Raw genomic sequence first — 21,227 nt, 5'->3', positions numbered from 1 at the left:
AAAATATTCATAGCTGCGCTTTTTGTGGTGGCAACAAATTGGAAAAGGAGGGTATGTCCTTCAATTGGGGAATGTCTGAACAAACTGTGGTATATGCGGGTGATGGAGTACTATTGTGCTAAAAGGAATAATAAACTGGAGAAGTTCCAGGCGAACTGGAGAGACCTCCGGGAACTGATGCAGAGCGAAAGGAGCAGAGCCAGAAGAACTCTATACACAGAGACTGATATGCTGTGGTAAAATTGAATGTAATGGACCTCTGTACCAGCAGCAATACAATGACCCAGGACAATTCTGAGGGATTTATGGTAAGGAAAGCTACCCACATTCAGAGGAAGGACTGTAGGAGAGGAAACATATAAGAAAAACAACTGCTTGAATGCATGGGTCGGGGTGGACATGATTGAGGGTGTGGACTCGAAACTACCACAGCAATGCAACTACCAACAATTTGGAAATTGGTCTTGATCAAGGACACATGACAAAACTAGTGGAAATGCGCATTGGCCATGTGTGGGGGGGGTGCAGGAGGTGGGGTTGAAGGGGAAAGGTGGAGCATGAATCATGTAACCATGTTAAAAATGAATATTAATAAATGTTAAAAAAAAATAAAATAAAATAAAAAGAGACCAGCTGATGTTTGGGTATCTCTATGTGTGGATGTACATGTGTAACCTCAAAGAAGGGTTTATAATTATTAAAAATAACTTGAGAATCTGAGAAATTCATTGCATGGTACTGTTTCATTTATTTGATATGAACATGGTGGTTAGAATAGGAACCTGTTGGAAAATAAAGTGAGTTATGAAGTGTATTTTATTTCTTTTAAGGTGGGAAGATCAACAGAGAGCCCAATAGATTTTGTGGTAACAGACACAATTTCTGGCAGTCAAAACAATGATGAAAGTCAGATCACCCAAAGCACCATATCCAGGTTTGCCTGTAGGATTGTCTGTGATAGGAGTGCACCGTACACAGCACGGATTTTTGCAGCAGGATTTGACTCTTCCAAAAATATCTTTCTTGGAGTAAGTACAGTTAATACCTAGGTTATATGTACACAGAATAAGCCATGATTGTCATGTGTAACATGAAATTATATATTAAACAAAATGATTAAATAGCGTATATTTACATTTTAAAGTTGTAGTTCTTTAAATAGTCGATTTGTTTTTAAAGGAAAATATATGAATAATTTCTTCATTATGGTCATTAAAACATAGGAGATTGAAATTGTTAAATATTAATGAATGTGATACCTATAACTTGCTGTACATAGCACATAGCTAAAGTTTTTATATTCTCATTGTATCAAAGGCATTTGTACTATAGGCCTTTGTAGCTAACCTGATTTAAATGAAAGAATTGTGACCTAGATCATAGATTTAGAACTTAAAACATTTAAGAATTCAGTTGCCACTAATTAAAATCATAAGCTGACATTTATCCATGCCTTTATTTTCTCTTCTGAAAAGGAGTTATGTTTGTGCTCTTCCTACTTTATTATCTCCCAAAATAATAGTAAAGAATGAAGATCATGTCTAAAGAGTTTTGAAATCCTAAAATGAAAGTAGTAACTGATTGGAGTAGTGTAGCAGAATATGGGTTTCATTATACATTAGACAAATTATATGTCCACACTTTGTTTTTTCTAATACATAGGTTAAATTACTTTTTTTAAACTTGTAATTGGTTATCTAACAGTATACACAAAATTAGAACTCAACTTGGGGGGAAAGAACTTGTATAACCAAAAGTTAAGTTTCCTAATAGTGTGATATATATGTTTTACAGGAAAAGGCAGCGAAATGGAAGAATCCTGATGGACACATGGATGGACTAACTACAAATGGTGTTCTAGTAATGCATCCAAAAGGAGGATTCACAGAAGAGTCCAAACCAGGAGTATGGCGGGAAATCTCAGTTTGTGGAGATGTATATACACTGCGAGAAACAAGATCAGCCCAGCAAAGAGGAAAGCTAGTGAGTAAAACTTTAAAGAAGTGCTATCCTATAAAAAGCAATTTGAAGATTATTACTTGTCAGCCATGAAATTCAATATATATATGTGTGTGTGTGTGTGTGTGATCATTTTCTATACATACATGTTTACATATATATGTTCATATGTATATGTATGCCTATATTGTGAGGGAGTTTATTACCAATTATAAGGAAAATAGAAGTGGGAAAGTTCATATAAGTTCCTGAGAATTCAAAGAATAATCCATGTTGCCTTAAATTTACAACAAAAAAGACCTAAGTTAAAGTTATTTTGTACTTCTTGCCGTCTCTAAGCATAGTTTTGTTTATTTAAATCCAAAATTCCATATAAGAAAATCGTATGTTGATAGTTCAATGTAATAGCTTACTAATTTGTTTCCTTTTTTCCTAATCTCACTCTTTACCAATCTATTTTCCATAGTTGTACCATTAACAGATTTTATCATGTTACTTCATTACTAAACTAAAGACTCCTCAGCCTCATATTTAAGGCCCTCTTCAATTTGACTCTGACCTGTCTTTCCAGTTTTATGTCATATTATTCCCCCCTCATACATTTTATCTTCTAATCAAACTGGCTTACTCATTGCTCCTCATATCAGCATTCCATCTTCCACTATTGTGCCTTTGCCCAAGAGATCTTCCATGTCTAGAATGCATTCCTTCACCTCTTTTTAGACTCCCTATCTCCCAGTAAAAAGTTTATTCTTGGGTGTCTCCCCCTACATAGAATTTTCTTGATTCTTCCCATTTATCACAGGATCTTGCAATAGATAGTTCCGTAATAAGCATTCATTGAATCAAGAGATCCTTTGATCTTGTATTGAACCCCAAATATTGTAGTGTTGGTTTTTAATTTTTTTTATCTTACAGTTTAAAAACAGTTTGTTTTTCTTACTCTTAAAATGTGCTATCTTGCATGGTGATTGAGGGTTGAGGAGCAAGATGGTGATGATTGATTATTAACATTTCTTCTTGTGGCTGCCAGTTTTGATTTAATTTTGATGATTCTAGGTGCACTCTAAACTTCACTTTTTTTTCCCACTAGCCATCTTTGATATTGACTCACCACTACCCACTTCTGTTTTCTCCTTAGGACTTTAACAGTTATTCATTTCTACATAAAGTCATATGTCACATCAATTCAAGCATTTATTAAGCTCCAGGCACTGTTCTAAGTTCTGGTCTATAAAGGAAGGCAAAGATAGTTCTTGCTCTCAAGGAGCTAGAGTCTATTGGGGAGAGAAAACATTCATGCTATATGCATGATAAATTGGACATAATCTCAGAGGGAAGGCACCAAAGTTAAAGAGGAGCTGGAAAGCCTTCTTGTAGAAGGTAGGGCTTTAATTATGACTTAATGGGAGTCAAGGAATCCAGGAGGCAGAGATGAGGAGATAGTGAAAATGCCTGGCCTTGGGAGATGGATTATTATGTTCAGAGAACAGAAAGTAGACCAGTGTCATTTAATTTCAAAGTACATGGAGACAAGTAAGATTTAAGAAGACTGAAAGGGCAGGAAAGAGAACTTTCTTCCTCTTCATCTCTTCTCCCTTGCCTCCTTCAAGTCTGAGTTAAAAGTCTTTTTTACCTTTTTTAAGATGCCATTTCTAGCCCTCCTTAATCTTAGTACCTTTTCTCTGAGAAGAAAGGAATCTCCAATTCATTTCCAATTTATTCTCTTTCTACTGCTTCCCCTCTTGGTCATATTGGATGTTTTCTTCCTCATTCCTTTCACTGGCTAAGTCTGCCCATCCTCTCACCTCCTCCCTCTTCCCCAATGAGAAAAAAACTCCAACCATGAAATAATTCTTCCCTAAGTCTCAAAGCCTTGGTACTTTCCTCAATCTGCCTTGGAGGTCCATATATTCTGGCCTAATGGGAAGTAACTAATTTCTATGTTCTGGCTGATTATATGAAGCAGATCATAATTAATCAGTGTGTGTGTGTGTGTGTGTGTGTGTGTCAATCAGTCATTAAACACTTATTAAGGACCTACTCTGCCAGATTCTGTACTAAGCACTGAGCATAATAAAGAAATGCAAAAGACAGTCTTATGTGCAGGATAAATAGGAAATCATCAGGCATAAGAAGGATTGAGAAGGGTTTCAAGTAGAATCTGGGATTTTAGCTGGGACTTGAAGTCAGAGAATCCAGGAGGCAGTGATAAAGAAGTGTAAGGAATAAAAATTATGATTGGACTGAATATTTAAGAGTTTTGGTCACCAGGAATTGATTACTCAATTTCCAAATGAAAGAAATTTTGACTCAAGTCAGAATGACTAAAGAATAAATAGAGAGCTAATTCCATCTTCACAATCCCCCCGATGATCATTTGGGAGACTAGTCTCTCCAGTTGATCATTTTACATAATTATCTTGTACCTCTAAAAGTCTTCTAACTACAATAGTTAGAGGTAAGAGGGAAATAGAAGAGAGAAAAAGCAAAGGATCTTTGAACTATACTTCCCATGAACCCACTGGCTTCCTGTCCTTACACACTGATGTAGAGGGGATAAAATTGAGGGGTTGGCGTTCCTGGTTCTCTTTCCTTCCTGTGACGGCATGGTGGAGCAGGGATCGGCGGGCTTTTTGAACAGTCTAAGATAGCATAGCATTTGGCTTTATTTTCTAGAGATTACTAGTAACCTTTAAAAAGCATAATATTTTTTAAGTTATTATATATTAGTTTTATTTTTTACAGAAGAGAGAGTATTCTAGGCATAAGGGAAGAGCCAGAAAAAATGCCCAGACTGCAAAGATAGAATGTGTAGCTTGAGAAAATGCAAGGAAATCAGTCTCACTGATTTCAGAATACATAAGGAGATGTAAAATATAAGACACCTAGAAAGGCAGGAAAAGGGGGTAGGATATTTATTAAGTGCTTACTTTGTATCAGGCACTGTTTTAGTTACTGGGGATGGTGATACAAAGAAAGAAATAATCCCTATGCACTAAGAGCTTATACAAGAAGTATATATATGTAAATGTAGAAAGAATAAATACAGAGTTGATAAATGTGAATATATAGAAAGCCACTAAATATGGGAGGACTCAGTAAAGGTTTTGGATAGAAGATGGTTTTTGGGTTAGAGCAAAATCTTTTATGCCTCACCTGAACACACACACACAAAAGCATGGGTATCAGTTATGATTTCCTACAAAGCAACAGCAAGCATAAACTTTATTAAAAACTTAAAGACAGAAACTACATTTTGCTAAAAGGTAACAAGCAATGAATTGATTTCAAAATTTAACATTATGTAAAGTTTCTAAATACTTAAAGGAAAACTAAGAGTGTATATAGTACCTTGGCAAAATCATATTATGTCATAGAACAAAAAACTTACAAACATATTCAGAAAAGCAAAAATGTATATCCTTTACTGATCATAGTGCAGTAAAAATTTTATTAAGCAAAGATAACTTAATCTCAAAGAATTGGGGCCAAAGAACAGATTAGAGAAACAATAAGTAACTTCATTAAGGATAATTAAAAGATTGAAACAACATTCTGGGCCTCACTTCCAAAGTGTTGGCCAATCTAACTTGACCCAAGAGCCAGCAATCTGGATATCTCTGTTGTCCTTATCTAGAAATGGCTTTATCACCCAGACATCACTCAAACCTCCTTCCTGTGATAATGGATCCAAAAAACTTAAGTAATTAAAAATAAAATTAATTAAATATTAATAATGGGTATATTCAGATAGGGTTTTTGGACTTCAGTAACATACATACGTGCATAATTAGTTCTTTGTTTCTTATACTAGATTCTATTGTGATAGATTCAGTGTGATAAAAGCTGTCCTGGTTTTATGTAGACAGGCCACAGGGGTGGCTGAACTGCTGAAGGTGAGTGATATTTACACCCTTACCTGGCTGCAGTGGAGCCCTTCCTTCCTCTGTCCCTTTAAACCTAACAACTCCCATCCTCATACCCTGACTTTTCCTTCCCCTTTTTCTTCCTTGGCTCAACCCATCACTTTAAACACTAGAACACTGCAGATGCTCTATATGCAAATAGTCTGGGCTGCTTCTTTAAGGGGAAAGGATGTCTTTGGGTCTGCTTAAAGGTATGAAAAAACTACCATAAGGTGAAGAAGTGCTATTATAGATTTCATTAGAACTCCAGTTGCCCCTTTGAGGGGAACACCTTACCAATAGATCATAGCTAGTTACTATGATAGATGCAGATGGAGGAAAGCATCATTTTTGTTTTATTTAATTTAGAGGATTTTAATTTCCTATCAGTAAAGTTAGTTTTAATTGTATTATGTTATCCATGGTATCTTACTATATTGAATCTCAAACCTGAATTGTTAAATTTGCCTAAAACTAGGCCTGGACCTCAGGGATCAATATGTAATAATAAAAATGCTAAATTACAAAATAAACCATAAGACTCAGGATTTTTTTAAATTTTTAGAGCCTTTAATTGGAAAAGCTATTACTTCTAAACTAAACTGCTATATTCAGAGGCTATGAAGTAGAAAATTCACAAATAAAATGTTTAGAACATTATTTAATAAGAACCATATTGGTCTCATATATCAGTTTACCCCCAATTTTTCCCTTTACACAACACATTTCATTAATATGTTATCAAAGCAATTTATTCTCTATCTTTTCAACAGAGGTGGTTCAGAATAACTTAAATGGAAACTTTCTGGGTCTTAGTCTACAGTATGAGCATGGGGTAGTAAGCTATTTATATTTCTTTCCCTAGTCTCCATTTCCCTTCTACCCCTCACCCCCCACCCCCATGCCACCAGTAAAGTTCCTACTAAATTCATTGCCCCAAAACTTTTAGTACATGGGTTAACCCAGAAATGGGAGTGAGCCAGATACCTTATTCATTAATTTCACCATAATAAAGAACAAATGGAGTTTTGCTATTCATTTTTGTTTTTCATAGGGAAAATAAGACAACCAAAATAATAATTTTTAAGATGGTAGCTATAAAGCAGGCAAGATTTTCTGAAATCTGGTTTGCTGCCTTTAGTTTCTCATTACTATTTAGTAGAAACTGTTTCTCTACAAGTGATATTACTTGAATTCATTCATCAAATGTTAATTTTGGTTACCATGTTTTATACCATTGTATGATTTATTATTTAATATTATATCATATATGGCATTCCATATATCATATAACATTGATGTTAAACATATCATATTCTATGTATATAAATACATACTGTAGTTTTATAGTAATACTAAATCTTATGGCTCTTGGCTGAATAATTAAAAGGTCATTGTTTTAAGAAAGCCTAGAAAGCTTAATAATGTTTCTTTCAGAGATTAGCAAATAGAAAAGTGAAAGCTGGATGCTTTTTTTCTTTCTGAACACTGCACAATTAGCTATAAAATAGTTGAAGAGTCCAATATTGACAACCTGATCATTAGGGATATGACACCAGATGTACTTTAAACATTGCATTTTACATTACTTTGTTGAAAATAAATCAATGTGTTTGGAACCATGTGGAGATTTTTTTCCTGACAAGATTCTGAGTTCTTGCTATTCTGATTAATGTTCACCCAACTAGGACAGCTCTGAATGTAATAACACATAGCTAACAAATGGAATAGGAATACCACTATTGTGCTGATGAGAAAAAACAACTTTGAAAATAGCATTTACATTATATCCTAAATTTAGAATTTTCAGCTTTTTCTTCCCTGTATTTTATATTAATGTCTACAAGGAAATGTTAGATGGTGTTATAGAGTAAAAGGGACCTGATTAATATAGGGATCAATTAGGCTGACCTTGATTTCCTCTCAGAAAACCCACAGAGCCTCTACTATATCGTATACACAGATTTTTTTTTGCAACGTCCTTTTCTTTCATAAACCTTTCAAAATAGTTCTTATCTAAATCAGAAATGAGAAGCTCCTGATTCTGTTTCTGTAATTATTATGTTTTGTGGCTCTGGGGTCCTCTAGATTGCTAGTAATATCAGATAAAAATTGATGGTTTGAGGTTTCCTTTATGATCTCTGACTTTACTTTTCATTTGTAAACTAACCCAGATAAATTTGCAAATTAAATGGAAAATGTTCAGTGACTTCCTAGCATGGTATTAGCCATATTTACCAAAGAAGTCTGCTAAACATGCAGGATTTTTTGTTTTCTATACTGCTTCTAGACAGTCCATAATGTCCTTACCTCGTAAAACCATTCCTATTTAACTATATGCTCTCCTTGCTCAGGACAATGTTTGCTTTGTGTTGTTGCCAGACAAAGCATTTAATATATTTCTCACATTAAGTACAGTATTCACATGTTTTCAGAATTACAAAAAATGATAGAACTATGGAAGCAAGCATGTACTTAATGATTTTAGTCCTTTGAAACATGCATATAAGAAGCAACTTTGAGGTTTTAGCCCACTTTCATGAATAGTTTAATAGTTCGAATTTTGCCTTCATTTGGTTAGTTAATTATGATATTTCTTTATAGAAACTTATAGCAAAGAATTTATATGTTTAAAACTAAGTATATTGTCTTTAAATATTTTTGCTAATGTAGTATAAATTTTATGCATGTTAATAATTAATTTTTATGATTTTTATATATACATGTATATATATATATGTATATATATATAATATATATTAGCTGCTTCTTTTACCCCATTATCTGAAACCACTAATGTCTTATATTGTTATAAATACAGGATCCTGATATCAAAGCTTTTATCTCTTATTTGCCTGGCCAAAAAAAATTTTTTGAACTATATAGAGTTGATACAATTGTATCTTTTCTTACACAAATATTGCCTACTACACTGTATTCTTTCCTGATATAAAAATCATGTCTCCTTTAAAGACACTGACAATAGGCATAAAACAGGATTTTGTACCAATACTTGTTTCTCTTCTCTGGAAGATACAGGCTTTACATTGATGGAGGAAGAATGTCCAGAATGAAAATAGCTGTAATACCACTATATTTATACCAATATCTAGAATTTTGTGCTCAGTTCCAAGTGCCATATTTTAGGAAAGCCATGACAGACTGGAACATATTCAGTGGAGGCCAACCAAGAAGGGGAAAGGAATCCAAAGTTATGTTGTAGGAACTGGGAATATTTAGCTTGAAGATTAGAAATACTTAAGGGGATTTGCTAATTATCTCTTAACTGCCAGATATTTGAAGGGCTTTTTCTGCTTGGTCCCAATAGGCAGAACCAGGCAGTGAGAGGAATTTAGATAGATAGTTTTCCATTTGATATAAGGGAAAACATTCTAGGGATTCTTACTATCCTGAAGTGTTATGGGCTATCTCAAGAGGTAGTTCTCTGTTTACTAAAGGTCTACAGGTAGAAGGTGGATAAACCACTTGCCCAAGGATATTATAGAAGAGATCTTTGTACAGATAGAGTTAGACTAGAAATGAATGCTCAGATGGATCAGGCTTCATTTCTTAATAATAGTTATATACTTTTTCTTCCCAAACAGGAATAGAGAAAATATATATGTATGTATGTATATGTATATTCGTATGTGTATATGTATATATTTATACACATGCATTTTGTGTATAAAAGTATGTATAAAACTTTCATTTATAGTTATATATAAACATTTTAAAATAATGTATTTCCATATTAAGATAGCTGGGATAAATTAGAGTTTATGAATGAAAACCCTTCATTAAGCATTTATTATGTGCAATACACTCTGCTAAGTGCTACAGATATAAACAGAAAAGCAAGACTGTCTCTGCTGTCAAGCAGCTCACTGCTTGGCTACAAGTTTAATGACTTTATCACTATCATTTCCATTTTAAAAAATCTTACTCATTGAACTATCTGGTAATGCCAGGGAATTTGATGATGAAAACTTTTTCTTCTAAGAACTGGGAGCAGCAATCCCTGCAGAGATTGTTGCCAGGTTGCATCTCAACAAGAATTGCTGCCTTGAACAATGATTGCAAGGAATGAATGGTCTGAAAGCAAGGTTAGTATTTGAGGAGAGCCTGCTGTTCCCAGTGTTCTTGGACTTAATTTGCCAAACATTGACAGTTGGTCAGCAGTTGTTAATAGTGGCTAAGAGGGAGGGCCATTTCTCCAAGTGTTGCTCCCTTCAGTGATAGCTACAGGGAATGTGAGGAATTTTAGGAGGCCTGATTCCATGTTCTTCCATCATCATTTATCTCAAGCCTCATCTTCTTTGAAAAGGATTTAAAGTTGTGGTACCAAATAATTTGTTTCTTCTTTAACTTGGTTCTTTTAGCAAACACTTAATAAACACTTACTATGAGCAGGTATTATATTAAGTACTAGGAGTATAAAGATAGACAAAAATAGTCCTTGTTCTTGAGTAGCTCCCAATCCAATAGGGGAGATGACATGGAGGTAAGCCCAGAGAAAAGGTATTGTCTGTTTATACTTATGTAGCTCTATTACACTGCTAATAAGGTTATGAAAAATAAAATTAAGATTGCCACATTTATTTGACTTTGAGTCATCTAGAGAAGTAAGCTTATAACTACCACAAAGAAAATTAATTTAGTATTATTTTAAATCTGAACTACTTTGGCCTAGCATTCAAGGTTCTCTACAATTTAGCCCCAGTATGCATGAACTCTCTGCTTATCCAGTGAAGAATATCTGAAATTCCCCAAATAAACTAAACTCTATATTTTAATCTTTCTATAAAACTTCTATATTTTAACCTCTCTATAAAATCTATATTAAAAATAACCTCTATATTTTTACATTCACTCTTTTAAAAGTTAAGAAAGGAAGTTTACTTGGCCATAGCACAGAAAGAATATTCATCAGGAACTTAGTGCTTAGTGTGATGTTATAAATAAAAATTAATCTGGAGGCTTATTATCAGATTTATAAGCATTTATTAGCAAAGAGAGAAAGTTATATATATATAGTGAGATAAGTCTTATTCTTTCTAACTTTAAGGATAGATCTGATTTACCATTTAGTTGGCTTGCCAGAGATGGCCAGATAAGTTAAGGAGCAAAGGAGCAGTTTCAGGGACCGAATGTTCAAAGGCTAAAGCAAAAAAAAAAAAAAAAAAAAAGGCCACTTTCCTTCCCTTGCAGGCCTTTTAAATTCTATTTGCTTCGTCCTCTGTGGACTCTGGCTGTGGTACTTTTATGCTTGGGATGTCCATATTGCAGAGGAAGAGGGAAACTGAATGTGAATGGTCCTATAACAAAATCATAAGGATCTTCTTGGGGACCTTTAACTTTTTTTTTTAAGTACTTTTAGAACTTTTTCTGGATAATTTTCCTGGCATAGGAAGACAAAAAGGAAAAAAAAAACAAGCAAAAATAAATGACATATATCAACAATAACAAAAAATTTTGACAGCCACCTCAAAATTGTGGCCATTAAGAAAAAAAGAAAACAAAAAATGGAAAACAAAAGCCAAAAATCCCAGGCTTTATCCATCCCCTTCCCTTTGGAAGGGACTATGTCTCTTTGAAAATCTTAATGATCTAGTTTGTGTGGTCAGTAAGCCAAATCTTTGCATTCGATAGTAGATTTTCTAATATGAGAAAGTGATAATGAAAGAACAGCACAAATGATGACATCTCTAGCATTGTCAACAATTCTTTATCACACATCAGGATCACGTTTCTCTTTCTCTTGACTCCTGTGTATGCATTTCAGAGTTTCTATACAGCTTTGGTTTTTTAATTAGGAATGATTGGAAGTCCTTTATTTCATTAAAAATCCATTTCCTCCCATAGGATAATACTTAATTTTGCTGAGTATGTTATTCTTGGGTTAAAAGCCTTGTTTGCCTTCTATATTATCATATTCTGAATTTATTCATTTCTTTTGAGGAGTGTCTTTAAGTCTTGTGTGATCCTTAATTGTGACCCCAAAAATGCTTCAATTTTTGACTGCTTCATTATTTTTTTCTTGGATCCAGAAGTTCTGGCTTTTGGCTAAGGTATCCCTGGCTGATATGCGTTTCCACTGGTTTTAACATGTGTCAATTAATCAAGACCTATTTCCAAATTGTTGATAGTTGCATTGGTGTGGTGCTTTCAATCCCCAATCATGTCCTCATCAACCCATGTATTCAAGCAGTTGATTTTCTTCTGTGTTTCCTCTCCTGCAGTTCTTCCTCTGAATGTGGGTAGCGTTCTTTACCATAAGTCCCTCAGAATTGTCCTGTGTCATTGCATTGCTGCTGGTACAGAGGTCCATTACATTCTATTTTGCCACAGTATATCAGTCTCTGTATACAGTGTTCTTCTGGCTCTGCTCCTTTCGCTCTGCATCAATTCCTGGAGGTCTTTCCAATTCACATGTAATTCCTCCAGTTTATTATACCTTTTAGCACAATAGTATTCCATCACCAGCATATACCACAATTTGTTCAGCCATTCCCCAATTGAAGGGCATGCCCTCATTTTCCAGTTTTTTGCCACCACAAAAAGCACAGCTATAAATATTTTTGTGCAAGTCTGTTTATCTATGATCTCTTTGGGGTACAAACCCAACAGTGGTATGGCTGGATCAAAAGGCAGGCATTATTTATAGCCCTTTGAGCATAGTTCCAAATTGCCAGCCAGAACGGTTGGATCAGTTCACAACTTCACCAGCAATGCATTAATGTCCCAATTTTGCCATATCCCCTCCAGCATTCATTACTCTCCCCTTCTTTCATTTTAGCCATTCTGCTAGGTATGAGGTGATACCTCAGAGTTGTTTTGATTTGCATTTCTCTAATTATTAGAGATTTAGAACACTTTCTCATGTGCTTATTGATAGTTTTGATTTCTTTACCTGAAAATTGCCTATTCATTTCTCTTGCCCATTTATCAATTTGGGAATGGTTGATTTTTCATACAATTGATTTAACTCCTTGTATATTTGAGTAATTAGACCCTTGTCAGAGTTTTTTGTTATAAAGATTTTTTCCCAATTTGTTGTTTCCCTTCTGATCTTGGCTACATTGTTTTGGTTTTTTTTCTCATTTGAAGCCCAAAAGATTTTGCTGAAGCCCTTTATTTTAAACTTGTGTATGTCCACCCACTTCATATGTGTTTCTTGTAGACAACATATGGTAGGATTTTGGTTTCTAATCCACTCTGCTATTTGCTTCTGTTTAATGGATGAGTTCATCCCATTCACATTCAGAGTTATAATTATCAGTTATGCATTTGCTGACATTTTGGTGTCCTCCACTAATTCTATCCCTTCTTCTTACACTATTTCCTTTTAAACCAGTGGTTTGCTTTAAGCCAGTAACCCTTGTCCCCTCCCTTCATTTACTTCCCTTTTTACCCCCTCCTTTATTATTCCCCTCTTTTTATTTTTAAGGCCTAATGAATTCCCTCCCCCTTCTTCTCCCCTCCCTTTTTTGACCTCCCCACTCCCCTGTTCCCGTTGGTTTATCTTTTCTGACTTTCTCAGTAGGGTTAGATAGAGTTTTATATCCCAATGGATATAGCTATTCTTCCCTCTCAGGGTTGATTACACTGAGAGTAAGGTTTAAATATTACCTCTTAATGCTTTCTTCTTCTCCTTCTTATAATAGTATTCATCCCCTTCCCATGCCCTCTTTGTGTGTAATAGAATATCCTATTTTTCTTATTCCTCCAAGATTCTCTTGGTGTCCTACTATTCCCCCCCCCTTCCCTCCCACCCATATCATATTAGACCATTTAGTATTCCAACCTCTCCCTATGAATAATTCTTCTAATTATTATAATAGAGAATGCTATAATGGTGAACAGAGTTCACTACAGAGAATTATACATAACATTTCTCCACATAGGAGTACCAATAATTAGATCTTACTAAGGCCCTTAAAAAGGCAAATTTAAAAATTATGATTTTTCTTACTTTCCCTTCTGTTTCTTATTTACCTTTTCATGTTTCTCTTAATTTTTGTGGTTGGATATCAAACTTTCCATTTAGTCCTGGTCTTTTCTGTGCAAATGCTTGGAAATTTTCTATCTTGTTGAATGCCCAAACTTTACCCTGGAAGAATATAGTCAGTTTTGATGGGTACGTGATCCTTGGTTGTAAACCCAGTTCTCTTGCCTTTCTGAATATCATATTCCAAGCCTTGCGGTCTTTTAGTGTGGAGGCTGCCAGATCCTGTGTGATCCTGATTGGTGCTCCTTGATATCTGAATTGTCTCTTTCTGGCTTCTTGTAATATTTTTTATTTTTAGTTGGAAGCTCTTAAATTTAGCTATTATATTCCTGGGGGTTGTCTTCTCATTGTCTAGTGTAGAAGGTGATCTATGGATCCTTTCAATGTCTATATTGCCCTCTTGTTGTAGAACTTAAGAGCAATTTTGCTGAATAATTTCTTTTAGTATGGAGTCCAAATTTCTATTAATTTCTGGTTTTTCAGGAAGACCAATGATTTTCAGGTTGTCTCTTCTAGACCGGTTTTCTTGGTCTATCAGTTTCTCATTGAGATATTTCATGTTTCCTTCTATTTTATCTGTCTTTTGACTTTGTTTTATTTGATCTTGCTGTCCTGATAGATCATTGGCTTCTACTTGCCCAATTCTTGTCTTTAGAGACTGGTTTTCTGCTATAAGCTTTTGATTTTCCTTTTCAGTTTGGTCTGACCTGTTTTCCAGCTGTTTGATTTTGGTCTCCAATTTGCTTATTAATTCTTTTGATTTGGGGGCATCTTTTTCTAATTGCTCAATTCTAGCCTTTAGAGACTGGTTTTCAGCTACAATCTTTTGGTTTTCCTTTTCAATCTGGTCATTTCCGGTCTTTGATTTACTTGCCTCACTTTCCAATTATGAAATTCTGCCTTTTAAACTGTTATTTTCTTGCCAGATCTCTTCCATCTTTCTCATGATCTCAGATTTGAACTCTTCAAGACCTTGTGACCCGTTTTCTTTGTTTTCAGAAGGTTTGGATAAGGTTAATAAACAGTTCTCCTCTGCTGTTTCCTCTGTTTGGATTTTTTCTGTGTAAAAGTTGTTGAGTGTTAAAGGTTTTTTCTTCTTCGTCTTTCTCTTCTGGTTTTCTTTAAGATTCTGGTTTGCCATTGTAAGCTGAGTGCTCTCTCAGCTTTATGCTAGTGCCCTGACTCCTGAGATCTCAAATCTAGTTGTTCTGGGACAAGCCTCCTGGTGGTCTCCTTGCTTGTTCTTCTGCCTGAAGCTCCTTTAAGAGTCTCAGGGAACTGCTTCCGCAGTCAAGCACCTCTCTGCACTGGGTCCCCACTCAAGGTCCTCTCCTGCACTCAGAATCAGCCCCTTCGTCCGTGCCTTAACCCGTGCCTTAGCCCACGCCTGTATCAGCCCCTTTGCCCGCTCCTGGGCTCAGGGTGTGTGTTCAGAGTCCGTGAGTTCTTTAGCCTCTTGGGGGGTCTTAAGTCTTGCTGCTGTCAGGAACAAGCCCTGGTGAGCTGCCAATGACTTAATGGGTGTCCCAAAGTTGCTCTGACTCTTGTGAGCTGGCTTTGGTTTTGTAGGTGGTGTGGGGTGGGGGAAGGGGTTGCTCCGCTCCTGTTTTCGTGAGAGCTGTTTCGCCCCTTTATAGCATGGAAATGCCCCGATTCCACGTACCTTTGATGCTGCACACTGTTGTGGGGTCCCTTCTTTCCTCTGGATTTGTTTTTATGTCTTCTTGAGAAGTCCTATATGCGTGGGTTAGGAGAGGTCAAGCAGTTGCTTTTTATTCTGCTGCCATCTTAACCGTGCCTCTCCACCCCACCCTCTTTTAAAAATATTTCTTTTCTCATAGAATTTTTAAATTCTGTTTGGTCCATTCTGATTTTCAAAGAATTTGTTTCTTGAGTAAAGTTTTGTTCTTTGGTCCAAGCTATTACTCTTTCTAATTCTTTCTCCCATAGCTCTTATTTCAGTCCTAATTGTTTCCTTTAGCATTCTCATTTCAGTTATAAATCATTTTAGCACTTTTTTTGTAAGTCTTACATCATCTGTTCTAGGCATTCTTGATGAAATTGTCCTCAAGCTATCTTTTTCTTTAAGACTTTGTAGCTAGAAATTTTAAAACCATCTTCTCGATTTGTGTTCTTGGATATAACCATGTCACCCTAATAGTTCTTTATCATGGAATTCTTTTCTGTTTTCTCATTCTTCTATCCTAACTTTGGATTTTGTGGTAGTACCAAGCTTTACATATTTCTGGCGTGGGTTTCATCCTATTTTGGTTCCTCTTGGGTCCTATTGCTTTCTTGGGGTAGTAGTGTGTGATGTCAAGGTTTCAGGGAGAGTATGAATCAACTGTGTTATATGAAGGGATGGGTAATGTGTTCAAAGATTGGAAATATATTAAGGAGCCAAAAAAAGTAAATAATTTATATTTCATATTTGAGGTAGAGAGCTATTGGAGGTTATTGAGTAGAGATCAGACCTGTGCTTTAGGGAAGATCACTTTGGCAGCAGTACAAAACATAGTTTAGAGTAGGGAGAGGCTTGAGTCAGAGAATCCAATTAGAAGATAATTACAGTGGTCCAGATGACAGTTCATAAGGACCTGGGTAGGGAGATAACCATGTGAGTAGAGAGAAGGTGACATTTGCATAAGGTTCTGTAAAGAAAGATTCCAAATGTAGTTATTGATTGATTTTCTTGAAATTAGCTAGAGAGGAATCAAGGATGATAATGAAGTTGTAATCCTGGCCTACTGGAAAGTTGATGATACCCTTGATAATAATAAGAAAGTTTGAAAGAAGAGTACATTTAAAGAAAAAGATTGTGAGTTTTATTGTAGACACGTTGCATTTGAGATGCCTATTCAACATTCATTTAGCATTTAGTGATGCAGGAACAGAGCTCAAGAGAGACACTAGAATAGACTATACATATAGTTCTAACTCTAGCTATCATCTGCATTGAGATGATAATTGGATCCATGAGAACTGATGAAATCACCAAGTAAGAGAATAGAGAGAGAAAAAGAGAGGGGGAGCCTAGGACAGAACCTTTTAGGAACCCACAATACTGGGTATGACATGGATGAAGAACCAGCACAGGAAAATGAGGAGCAGTAAATATTGCTAGATGCTGCAGAAAGGTCAAGAATGTGTGTGTGTGTGTGTGTGTGTGTGTGTGTGTGTGTGTGTGTGTGTAACTTTTTCAAAGTGTTTAGCTGAGGACATAGAGAACAATTCCCATGAGGCAAGGTAGAATCTAGTGAGAGTTTTTTAAGGTTGGGGAAACATGGCAGGAAGGAAGAAAAAAGCATGGGATTCTTTTATTTTTTCCCTCCTGTGGTACTTTTCATGTACTGCCTTTTATTATGTGTATTTGTATATCTGTCTTAAGAGAAAAAAACTACATCTTGTACTCCACCCAGAAATTTGTACAATGCCTTCTGCATAAATGGATGCATAATAAATATTTTTGCTTGAATAAATAAATGAATGTTGCCTACCTGATGACTTCTGGCATTGCTGATCACTTATCTAATTTTGTGCTTTAAGCCACCATAATTGAAATATGGATGGGTTTGTTCTCTGGGTATTTCCAAAATGAAGATTATTAGTGAGAAGTTATATATAAAATATTTTCTATTTTGAATCCTTTGAAGGAAAGGCAGAAAATGGAAATGCATATTAGTAGGGACCTCACAGAAATTGTTTGAACTCATGTTTGATTGAAATAAGCATGATCTCCCACTTTCTGCTGTCACATCTTGTTTCTAACTTCACAGCATCTCTCACACCTGTCCCCTTTTCTCTTCTGACACAGTGGACACTTTATTATAAGTCCATGTGGCTTCAAGCTTAAGAGTACTACAATAGTCTTTTAATTGGAATCCCTGACTCAAGTTTCTCTCCACTATAATCCATCCTCCATGTAGCTACAAAAGCAATTTTCCTAAAGAGCAGGCCTGAACATGCCTCCCTGACTCGCTGTGATCCAATGGATCTCTGTCACCTCCAAAATCAAATATAAAACCATCAGTTTTGAAATTTAAAGACCTTCAGAACCTGACCTGCTTCCTCTGTTGGTCAGTCATCTTAGACTTCATTACACTCCATGAGCTTGAGTGATTCAGCTCCATTGGCTTATTTTCTGTCCTTTGAACACAACATTCTGTCTCCTGGTTTTGTGCCTTTTTATTGGCTGTTGTCCATGACTCAAATGTTCTTCTTCCACACCTCAACTTTGTGACTTTATTTGCTTCTTTCAAGATTTAGCTTTAGTCTCCACTACTTATAAGAGCTTTCCCTTGGTCTCTTCTCACCACCCCAATTCCAGTCCTACTGTCCCTCCTTTCCCTTTCAACTCGATTACCTTCCAATGACACTGTACATATGAGTCTTCCCCATTACAGTGGGAGCTGTGTGAAGTCAGAGATCTGATTTTTTTTTTGTGTGCTTTATTTTTGTCCCCAGTACTTGGCATAATGCCTATCACATAGTAAGTGGATGACTATATCTACTATTGTTAGGAAATTTCCTTATTAAAATGAATTTTAAAAATCTCATGATAAAAGAGGGGAAAAAATTCTAAAGAGACTGTTCTCCATGGAAGTTAATTTTTTCCCTATGTTTTGAGTAAGAAGAATGTTAGATTTGTTTTCCTGAGTTTTACTTTTAAATGTTCTACCACTGACAATATTTTGTACTTTTTTCTTCTTTTTCATATTTATAGGTTGAAAATGAGACCAACATCTTACAAGATGGCTCCCTCATTGATCTTTGTGGAGCAACCCTCCTTTGGAGAACGGCTGACGGTCTCTTTCACACTCCAACACAAAAGCACATTGAAGCTCTACGGCAAGAGATCAATGCTGCCCGACCTCAGTGTCCTGTTGGACTGAACACGTTGGCATTTCCCAGCATCAACCAGAAAGATGTGGTAGAAGAGAAGCAGCCTTGGGCATACCTCAGTTGCGGTCATGTGCATGGCTATCACAACTGGGGACACCGTAGTGATACAGAGGCCAACGAGAGGGAGTGCCCAATGTGCAGAACTGTTGGGCCATATGTACCTCTTTGGCTTGGCTGTGAGGCAGGATTTTATGTTGATGCTGGACCTCCTACTCATGCTTTTACCCCTTGTGGACATGTGTGCTCAGAGAAGTCTGCAAAGTACTGGTCCCTGATTCCATTGCCTCATGGCACCCACGCATTTCACGCTGCCTGCCCTTTTTGTGCCACGCAGCTGGTTGGGGAACAGAACTTTGTAAAATTAATTTTCCAAGGTCCAATTGACTGATGCTATCTACAATAACATCACTTTAATGAGTTACTGTGAAGATTTTGCCACTAACTGTAGATTTTACCTTTTTTTTTTTTTTTTTTTTTTTTTTAATAATACTATTAAGGGGTATGAGGGGAAGTGGTAATAGAGACTGGGAAAAGTGAGATAACAGTAATGACAGGTACCTGGAACTTGACAGAAATCAATGATTTTACATTTGCAACAGTTGTATATTCATTGAAATTTGTTTGATAAGTATATTTGTTATACTTGTTTGTGATTAAATTTTAAAATGTCATATGTATATTAATCTTGGATTTTTTAACAAAGTTTTTTTTTCCTCGTAAACTTTGACAAATCTCTAAATAATATTTTTTCACTATTAGGAATTTAACCAAAAGGCATTTTAAAAAAATTATTAATTTGAAACCATCAGTATTTAGGATAATAGGAGTGTAGATTTAGAGCCAAAAGAACCTTAGAGGCCATCTCATCCAGTTTTCTTATTTCGTAGAAGAGAGAAACCCCAAAGGAATTGTCTTTCCCAAGACATAGAAGTAATTAGCCACAGAGACAAAATTTAAACCTAGGCCCTCTGACTCCAAAAACCCATGAGGCTCTTCCCATAGTCCTGGGTTGTGCCCCTTATGGAGATTAGCTCAGGAGTTGTAAAGAGTATGTGGAAATTTTTTTTAAACCACAAGTATGTTTTTGATTAGATTTTTCAAAGTTGACCTGAAGCAGATTAAAATATAATTGGGAAATACTTAACGAAATAAATAAATATACAATAGAATGTTGATGTGTTTTTCTAAGTCAATATATGACCTGCAGGGATTATGTTTGGTTTAGTTGCTCCTGGTTCTCTATGAATTTGACCCCTGTGTTATTATGAAAGGAAAATGTGACATTAAGCAATTAACATAGAGGATTATTTTGATATAGGAAACTTTTGTGACCTATTTTTCATCATATAAAGTTAAGAAAGATGATTCAGATGTTGAATTGGCTTTTTAAATTTTAGTTTTCTGAATTTAATTGCTTTATAAACATTTGTAGGATAACTTTTGACATTTTAAACAAAGAATTTTCCATAACCTTTTGGTCTAAATTTTACAGTCTGCCCCTGCCACAGACCTTGCATGCCTAGGACTGTTTGATTAAAATGTAGCATCTCCAAATTCATTAGCTATGGGTTATTATTGCAGCAGGAGAGATTGTTTGGATACTGTAATACCAAATTTATGCACATACTGAATCATTTATTGAGTTTAAAAAGTGATTACAGAGAAGTTATTTTTTTAAAGCTCCCTTGCATGTTTTTTGGACTTGGATGTATCCAACATTATGAGCAAAGAGCTCACCTCATACTGTAATGAAACAGTAGATTTTGTTCACTCCACACCATCTGTCACCTTCTGTTGCAGCTTGAGAAACACTGTAAGGTTTGAAAATGTTTGCAAATCAAACTAAATTTAAATGTGATCATTTGATACACACAACACTCAATGGTGCTTCTGCAGAGATCATTTGAAATGTCTGATTTTAAGACAGCAAATAAGTGTTTACTGAGGAATAATTAAATTAGAATTCCTTATGAGCTCCGACATCTCATTCAGTTGGCTTTATTTAATTGTGAATAACAATTCTATGATACTTCTGGTAACAAGTACAGAGACTTTCAGTCTATCCAGGATGAAAACGTTCATTTGGGAGTATATTAATAGCTATCTGAAAGGAAATAAAAATCTACTGAATGAACAAGTATTGTAAACTCTTAACTTTTATTTAATTTGACTGTTGGAGCTTTTTATGCTACACCTGACCTTTGTATAGACACTATAATTTATATAACTTTAATATATTGTGTGTGTGTGTATATACACACACACACACACACACACACATATATATACACACATATAAATATATACTTGATTGGCCTGTTGATATTTTGGCTGTAAATTGTTTTATATAGTTAATCTATAAGCCTAGCATTTTAAATTCTCTTTACTCATGGGTGATAAGATGTGTTAGTTTTGTTTGCTGCTGTTTTTAATATTCTTCGTATATA

At 35.3% G+C, this 21,227-nt stretch overlaps 1 protein-coding gene across 1 annotated transcript in view; it reads left to right on the top strand.

The window, feature by feature from the left end:
* PELI2 (pellino E3 ubiquitin protein ligase family member 2) overlaps positions 1-19,408 on the top strand; it is a 133,810-nt gene extending 114,402 nt beyond the window's left edge. Inside the window, exons 4-6 of the mRNA XM_044664896.1 lie at positions 831-1,028; positions 1,795-1,983; positions 18,602-19,408. Of these exons, the coding sequence (XP_044520831.1) occupies positions 831-1,028; positions 1,795-1,983; positions 18,602-19,168 (954 nt within the window). The 3' untranslated portion in view covers positions 19,169-19,408. The remainder of the gene's footprint in view (positions 1-830; positions 1,029-1,794; positions 1,984-18,601) is intronic.
* Positions 19,409-21,227: the final 1,819 nt, after the last annotated feature.

Source organism: Gracilinanus agilis, chromosome 2 (assembly GCF_016433145.1).
Source record: "Gracilinanus agilis isolate LMUSP501 chromosome 2, AgileGrace, whole genome shotgun sequence".
Classification (NCBI taxonomy): Eukaryota; Metazoa; Chordata; class Mammalia; order Didelphimorphia; family Didelphidae; genus Gracilinanus; species Gracilinanus agilis.
Note: the sequence above shows the minus strand (reverse complement) of the source record. Positions and strands in the feature narration are given on the sequence as shown.